Source organism: Tetrao urogallus, assembly GCF_951394365.1.
Source record: "Tetrao urogallus genome assembly, chromosome: 9".
In the NCBI taxonomy this organism is placed as follows: Eukaryota; Metazoa; Chordata; class Aves; order Galliformes; family Phasianidae; genus Tetrao; species Tetrao urogallus.
In genome coordinates this window covers 14,337,465-14,345,428 of record NC_136822.1, presented here as the reverse complement: position 1 = coordinate 14,345,428, position 7,964 = coordinate 14,337,465, and the positions used below count along the sequence as shown (strand labels likewise).

Here is a 7,964-nt window from a genome sequence, read left to right as displayed (position 1 = left end):
AGCTCTGCCCTTTCCCAAACACTCTGTGTGTGTGCTGGCTCTTGGAGAGAATATTTGCGGGGATGAGGTGTGCCTTTCTATAAGCCTCAGCGTTTCCACCTGCGAGCTCCTAATAGGAGACAGACGGATAAGAAAATAAACTCTCGACCAAAAAAAATGCCCCGGAGCCCACGCTTCTACCTCGTCCTTCTCAAAATGCAAACATCAGCAGTGACACGTGATATTTTAGGTGGCCACGAGAGAAAAAAAGCCCCTCTGTTTTCCAACAAGGCGCCTTTCTTCAGGGCTGCCCGCAGGAAACCTCTGGCTCTGCTAGGAGCGAGGAGGAAGCAGAGCCTCCGTGTGTTTGTTGGCTGCAATGCTTCCTTTGGACCCCCACACCGAGCCCCTTTGAAGGTGACAAAGCCCATGCCACGCAGAGCACAGCCCCGCTGGATGCTGGTGTTCTGGGAGGAAAAGCAGACAGAGAGGAGCCTGGAGCTGCTAGGCTGATGGTGGAGGCAGAGAGGTTATCAGGTGCCCCATCTGTGGGGCTGGGTTCAAAAGGAAGGGGTGGCTAGAGCCATCAAAGCTGCTCTGATGGCCTCTGTCCAGCTGCAGAACGGCTCCATCCAGCCCCTGCTCTGCTTCTTCCAGCCACCACGGGCTGCCCTGCCTCCCACCATCCTCCTTGTCTCCCAACTGGAGACGGTAAAACAGCAGCTCTGTGTGTGTGCTGGGGGCAGCGGGACACCTTTGGGCAAAGCCAGCACAGCCAGGTCCTGGTTCTGGCCCCTGGGGCACTGCTTTGGGAAGCATGATTGTGGCCCCAGTGGGGGTGATAACCAGTTCACGGGACACACTGCCTTGGGGCACACCCCTACTGGCTCTCTGCAGCACGTACACGTTGTATAAGAACCTATATATTATATAAACTCACAGGTACACACACACCTATATGGATATGTGTAGCTTTCCTGCTGCCGGACATCCAGTCTGACACTGGAAGCAGCTTTGGGAAGACACCACTGAGCTGGCGAGGGGTTCACACATTCCGTGACTTCATTCATTCCATTGGAGCAGAGCACTGAGACTGCAGCAGAGCCTCGTGCAGTGACCTTGAGGAGCGTGGCCCATGTGAAATGCATCTGAAACTCCAGCCCTGTCCTACAAATAGTGCTTGGCACAGGCTGTCCCCAGGCATTGAAGCAAATGAGCTGCCTCTGCCCTCCTGCCACAGGAATCGCTCCTCATTTTACAAGTGGGGAAACTGAGGCACGGGAGCCCTGTGGGTTTGCAGGGCTTTGGGTTTTCTGTGAGCAGGGTGTGCTCCCCACTGCAAAGCAGTGACATGCAGTGGGGGTCTGCAGCTCTGCCAGGGGTCCCCACCTCTTGCTCCCTCCAGGCCTATCTCCTGGGGATGTCTCCTCCCACCCTGCCCGCTGCCTTCCAGGGGCAATCAGGGAGCCGCAGACCACCTTTATCTGTGGCCACCCGTGGGCAGGGCTCCAAGGGCAGTATCAGTGGTGTGGCTCAGGCCCTGTGGCCCCCACCCCTCTGCACTGAGGCCGGGTATAGGGGCACCCTGACTATTAAACATTGATGCTGTGACCGTTGCACGGTGACGCTTTAGGGCTCAGGACCTCTTGCATCCTTCAACCCCACAGCAGCACGCACTCACCACCTTTGCAGGTGTTCGGGTGTTGCACTGCAAGGCAGACGGTGCAGCGTTTCTGTGCTGCAGGATCCAGCCCCCGTCCTGCTCCAGCCTTCCTCTTCCGGTGGTTTCCTCCCAGCACCCTGGGAAAGCTTTTCCTGTCCCTTTCTCAGTGCTGCAGTCGCCGCACTTTATTTGTTTATCTTGAGCTTTGTCCATCCTCGTGCTTCCAGTGCTAAGTGGGGTGCTGCCGGGATGGTGGCGGGGCTGAGTGGGGACACTGCCTTGAACCCAAAGCCATAGGGTGAGGGCAGTGGTGCTGTGCAGGTGTCACCATCCCCAGCCACATGGACTCTACATGGATCTACATGGACTCTATTCACAGTCCCAGGCAGAAAAGTGCATGGAGGGAAGTGTTTATTGCCTGTTTATCCAAATGGACCACAGCATGAACACTGGGTGAATGAGCTGCCTTCCCATGCGTGCCAGCTGCCCGTGGTGTCGGTGATGGTTGTCACTCCTTGGTGTCCTCGTTACCTGGCATGGCACTGGGCTCTGGGAGGGAGAGAAAAGCATGGAGGTGAGGGTCCTGGGAGTCAGGGCCTGCTCCAACCACAACCCAGGGAGCCAGAGGTGGGTGGAAAACCACCCCAGGCAAATATTTCCATTTCCAGAGCTTTTCCAAGTATTTGGAACGCTGACCCAACAGCTGCGTGGGCTACGTTGGCATGGCAGGAGGGCTCTGGTGAGCTTGTTTGGGCAGGTTTTCAAGGGCCAAATGGTTTTGTTTAAGGAAAAATGCTAACCCACCAGACAGAACCCTGCCGGCGCTGCTGGTGGCCCCTCAGAGCACTGCACCCATGGGACTGAGATTTCCTGAGCTTTCAGGTACTGGGGACCGGTGGGTGAATGGCTGTGTCTGGGAGCTCTCTTTTCCTTCTGTGCAGAAGGGTTTTTTGGCAGGCAGGGGGATCCTGCCTGCACCAAGGGATGGATGCTCACCTGCCTTCAGCTCCTGCTCATCCTCCTGGCCTTTACCTGAGGCAGCAGCCTGTGAGGACAGGAGTGGCTGTGGGGAGAAGGGGTGAGTGACCCTGGGGCCACTGTGCGGGGATGGGGGCAGAAAACAAGAGAAGCCCCCAGCTGCCCCATCCCATTCATCCCACTGCACTGCACTCTCCACAACCATCTCCATGGCTGGGCCAGATGTCAACATGGCATTGCAGGCATGCTGCGTCCTGCTGGCACAGCTGGTGCTGGTTGTGGGATGTAACTGCCCTACCTGCTGGCTCTCCTGTTCCTGGGACATTGCTGCATCCAGATGGGGCGATGTCCACACTGCCAGCACCGAGCAGTTGTTGGATGGTGGTGAGCTCATGGAGGAGTTGGTAGCGATGGTCTCAGCACTGATGGTGTTGGTCAGAAGCAGCCAGGCAGGGTGGGACGGGGACAGTCCCCACAATGCCTGGCAGGTTGGGGCATCACACCGGGCACCACACTCACCTTGACTTCCATAGGGCACAGCATAGGCAGGTGTAAGCCTGGGAGTGCAGAGTGGCACGGTGTGACCCTCGGGATGGGGATAGCTAGGGACTCAGTGCAGGTGGTGTCACTGAGAGGGGATGATATGGGTGGTGTGGGTACCTCCTTGCGCTCAAGTGCCTGCACAGTGGGATTGAGCTGTGTGGAGCATCGATGCATCATGGTGCCATCCACTGCTCTGGTGCCCTGTGGCCGTATCCGCTGCCTCGGTGTGCGCTGCGCTCGGGTGCCCCAGAGGGCCCAGAGCACGATGGGGTTCAGGTAGAGGATGGTGAAGAGGGTGACCGTGATTCTGTAAAGTGAGTCAGGGACAAACAGCCACGAGCACATCGTGCACCAGGGATATGCGCAGCAAAGGGAACAGGCTCCAGCATGCACAGCCCACACGGCACACGACACGTGTGCATGTCAGGGCAGGGCTCTGCCTCCTGGCACCAAGGATACACGTCGATCTTCTGCAGGGTGATGGGCTGCAGGGGGCAGAGCAGCGGGAGGAGGATGCAGGACAGCTGCACTGCCACAGATTGGGATGTAGCGACCGTCAACAGGAGGTGGATGCAGCGGTAATAGGAGATGGTGGAACGATGCCGTGGGCAATGCTGGGACCTGATGTTCTGCCTCGGTGCCTGGCAATGCTGGCAGAAGGGCTGTGACAGAGGGGTGCTGGCAGTGGGGCACACCACTGGGACCAGGGGCACCCAGGGTCTCACTGTCCCCTCTGCACAGCATGCACACTTGGGTATGCATATAAAGGGTGCAGGGTGTAGGAGAGGGGTGTGGGATACGATCAGTGGGGCTGCAATGTACTGGAGTTGTGCAGCACTTTGTCCTTTACCTTCTTGCAGCTATCACAGCAAAGGCAGAGGATTTGATGCCAGCAGGAATGGTGGCAGCGCTGCCGCCTCACTGTGCTGCTCTGCTCCAGCACATCCCTCTGGGTCCTTCCTGCAGGTGACACAACAGGGACCCCACTCCTTCCAGACCTGGAGCCATCCCCTCCTGCCCCGTCCCCCTGTATCCTTGTGGCCCACCTGTCCGGAGGAACTCCAGGCTGGAGAAGCTGAATGCCAGCAGACTGGTGGCAGCCTGGATGAGGAGGATGGTGGTGAAGAAGGGACCCAGTGGCAAGCTGTGCAGGGCCAGCCAGCTGTACCTGTGGGATGGAACAGGGCACAGAGCTGTGGTCACGGAGCAGGGTGAGCTGGTAATGTGAAAGGGCAGCTCTGCCACCCCATGGGTGCTACAGTGGAGTGGCTTACGGGTATGAGACCAGCAGGTGCAGGACCAGGAGGATGCTGAAAGGAAAGGAATCAAAGAGCTCCATGGCGAGCAGAGCAGCTGCAGGGCGTCACAGGCTGGACTGGATCCCCTTCCCTGGCAGCTGTGGCACAACAATCTGTGTTCCACTCCTATGGTAACTACTGCATCCCTGCTACACCCCATGGCAACTGCAGCTTCCTGTTCCAAGTGCTGGGGAGTCTTTTAGGGTGCGAGTGCCACTCTGAACTTTGCAGGAGCCCACTGCATACCAGAGCTCATTTTCCTTGGGGTGCTGGGAGGGCACCAGGAGCGTGAGCATGCCCACTTCCCAGGAGTCCATTCAGGGCAGGGACACACTGAATCCCAATTCCCAGCTCAGATTGTCCCCTCCCCAGGCCACAGCTTTGTGTCTGGGGCTGATGCTGAGCAGCGGTGCTGAGCGGTACCAGCCCTGCCCTCTGGCATCATGGTGCTCAGTTAACTGCTGGGAACTGAGTCCTTGCAAACTTCTCACCTGCTGCCATGCGCCTGCAAAGCCACAAGAGTGCCAGGAAGGACAGACAGACACTCAGCCATCTGCCAGGCTTCCCATGGCCTAGTGGTCAGAGCGGCACCAGGGTGGCAGGCAATGTGACACCAAATCTTGCCCCACTCCTTCTGTGCCCCAACAGGGGGACACATGGGGGCCAGGGGGCCCAGGCACCATGGGATGACCACCCAAGCCCATCTGTGGGGTGCCCAGAGGGTGGGCAGGCAGAGCCCTGCATACCAAGCTCTGGGGACACGCAGGCACGATGGCACATGTCACAGACACTCCTCCCAGGTCGATAACCGTGTGGCCAAGGCACTTTGTGGGGCTGGGCCAGAACCAAGGCCTCACCAATGAGCGCCCAGAGCTGGTTAAACTTGAATGAGACACCAAAGCCTCCCTGCGGTCCCTGCCCTCGGGACTCTGACCCTGCGTGGGGACAGCACAAGTAAACCAACGCAGTGCCGAGCAGCCCCGCAACTGCTGGGACAGAGCTGGACAGAATGGACCCCACCATAGAGCTGGCAGATGACCCCAGGTGGGTGCCTGGGATCCCCATGCTGCTGGGTTGCTTTGTACCCCTTTTTGCAGTGGGAGTTGGGTTACGTAGAGGAAGAGGTGATACGAGGGGCTGGGTGTCTCCATGTCCCTGCTTGCTCTCAGCAGCACTCCCCTTCACTGCAGGTTCCCTCTGCCGCTGGTGGAGATGCTGATGCGGAACTTCAGCGTGCCGGCCGCGTGCTTCTCCCTGCCACCCACCTCCTGGCAGCTGCTGCAGCGTAAGTGTGGGGAGTGGGCAGCGTGGGGGGACTCCCCTCTTGTCCCCTGTGGGAGCAGGAGGGGGTGAGAGACAGATGGAGGTGGCAGAAGGCCGCTGCTTGGGTCTCATTCCCCCCACCCCAGACAGGGGGGAACAGGACAGGACTCAACAGAACCAAATTCTTGCCCCTCTCTGGCAGAGCTGGACATGATCCAACTCTCCATCACGGGCCTGGCCACCATCCTGACGCTGGTATCAGTCATCATCTACGTGGAAGAAGCCCTCTATATCTACCGCAAGACCAGCTGCCCCATCAAGATGAAGACCCTTTGCTGGAGCAGCTCAGCCCCTATGGTGAGCTGAGCCTGGGGGCGGCACCGGGGGGTCTGAACCCCCGTGGGGATGGGGGACAGCACTGTGCACAGCACATGTCTCCTCCAGGTCGTGACTGTGTTCAGCTGCTTCGGGCTGTGGATCCCACGCTCCATGATGGTGGTGGAAATGGCCACCACGATGTGAGTATGGCCTGAGCTCGGACAGTGGGGCCTGGCTGCTTCTGCCACCTTCCTCTTCTTCCTCCTTTTCCTCCTTCCCAGGTACTTTGCCACCTGTTTCTATGTCATGATGATGGTTATGGTGGAGGGCTTTGGGGGGACGGAGGCCGTGCTCAGCACCCTGAAGGACGTGCCCATGGCGGTGAGCACCGGGCCCTGCTGCTGCTGCTGCCCCTGCCTGCCCCGCATCACCATGAGCAGGTGAGGAAGGGATGGGGCAGAGCTGCTGGGATGAGACAAGTCCCAGGCAGGGAGATGCAATCAACTTCTCCCCACGCTAGGAAAAAGCTTCGGCTGATTATACTGGGGACCTTCCAGTACGTCCTCCTGAAAACAGCTTCTGTCTTCCTGGGACTGGTCCTGTACACTGATGGGAACTACAACCCTGCTGATGTGAGTGCCACGGCGGAGGACAGGGAGGGGCATGTGTGACAGGGCAGCCCTGCCAGCTGCTGTTCCCACAGATCTCGGCGGAGAGCGTGGCACTCTGGATCAACACCGTCATCGGAGCCTCCACCCTCTTTGGGCTGTGGGCACTGGGTATCCTCTTCCGACAGGCACGACTGCATCTGAAGGAGCAGAACATGCAGGCCAAGTTCACCTGCTTCCAGGTAAGCCAGCAGTTTACGGAGCACCTGAAGCACGAGGAGAGCTCTTCTCGGCCAGAGAGAGGCAGTGTGACAAGGGGAAGAGTCAGGCCTAGTTGCTGAGAGCAGTGGCTGCTTGTGGGTCCCCGTGACGGGCGGTGCTGTTGGTTTCAGGTTCTCCTCGTGCTGACAGCACTGCAGCCTGCCATCTTCAGCATCCTGGCCAACAACGGTAACATTGCCTGCTCGCCACCCTTCTCCTCCAAGGCCAGGTCACAGCGTGAGTTGGGAGCTCGGGGCGAGGGGTGCTGGCTCCTGGCTAAGCATCTCCAGCACACAGCAGGGAGCGGACATGGTTGGTGAAAATACCTTCAAATCTCTGTTTCCTGTTTTCAGAGATGAACATGCAGCTGTTAATCCCGCAGACCTTCATCCTGGTGGTGGTGGCACGGATGTATTACCGCAAGCAGGATGACAAGCCGGGCTACCAGCCTGTCAGCATCACAGCCACCAGCAGCAGTGCCTAGGTGTGAGCAGAGGAGGGTGCAAGGGCAGAGCTGCCAGTGTGCTGCCAGCCCAGCACAACCTTTGAAGCCTGCTGGGAGCAAAGGCAGCAGAAGGGGAAAGGACATTTTGGGATCTGGAAGCAGCCCTCCAGTCTGGGGGGTTCCTGGTTGGCACTCAATAAAGATAACTTTGTACACGCGTTGTGGTGGTGGTGGCTGGGATTGGATCTCCTCCTGTCCTTGATGGGCAGGACACAATTTCAGGTGGTGAGGTAGAAAATCCCCAAAGCCTCTTCTTCAAACCATGGCTAAAATGGAAGATGAGGAAAATACATCTGTGCTAGAACAGCAGAAGGGACGTGGCACACAGCGAGTAAAATGATTTTGCATTTATTTGGCTAATCATAGATGCAAAATAAACAAAAAAAAAAAAAAAAACAAAAACAACTCCAGCACAAGTAAGACACAGAGTTGTGCACATAGGGCCATACAGACAAACCAGTACAGTGGACGCTGAGTGGGAAGAGCCAGCCTGAGGCAGGTGGGGCTGGAAGGGAGAGCACGACCAACTGATGGTCAGAGATGGGCAG

General features: G+C 58.1%; 1 protein-coding gene across 1 annotated transcript; it reads left to right on the top strand.

Annotated features, from left to right (window-relative positions):
• Positions 1–5,455: 5,455 nt before the first annotated feature.
• Positions 5,456–7,395, top strand: SLC51A (solute carrier family 51 member A; the record flags this gene model as incomplete). Its single annotated transcript, XM_079539940.1, has 9 exons — positions 5,456–5,505; positions 5,652–5,746; positions 5,927–6,081; positions 6,169–6,242; positions 6,324–6,482; positions 6,563–6,674; positions 6,746–6,892; positions 7,043–7,148; positions 7,265–7,395. Exons 1-9 carry the CDS (start codon positions 5,471–5,473, stop codon positions 7,393–7,395), a joined length of 1,014 nt encoding a protein of 337 aa, XP_079396066.1. The 5' UTR covers positions 5,456–5,470.
• Between the last annotated feature and the right edge of the window lie 569 nt (positions 7,396–7,964).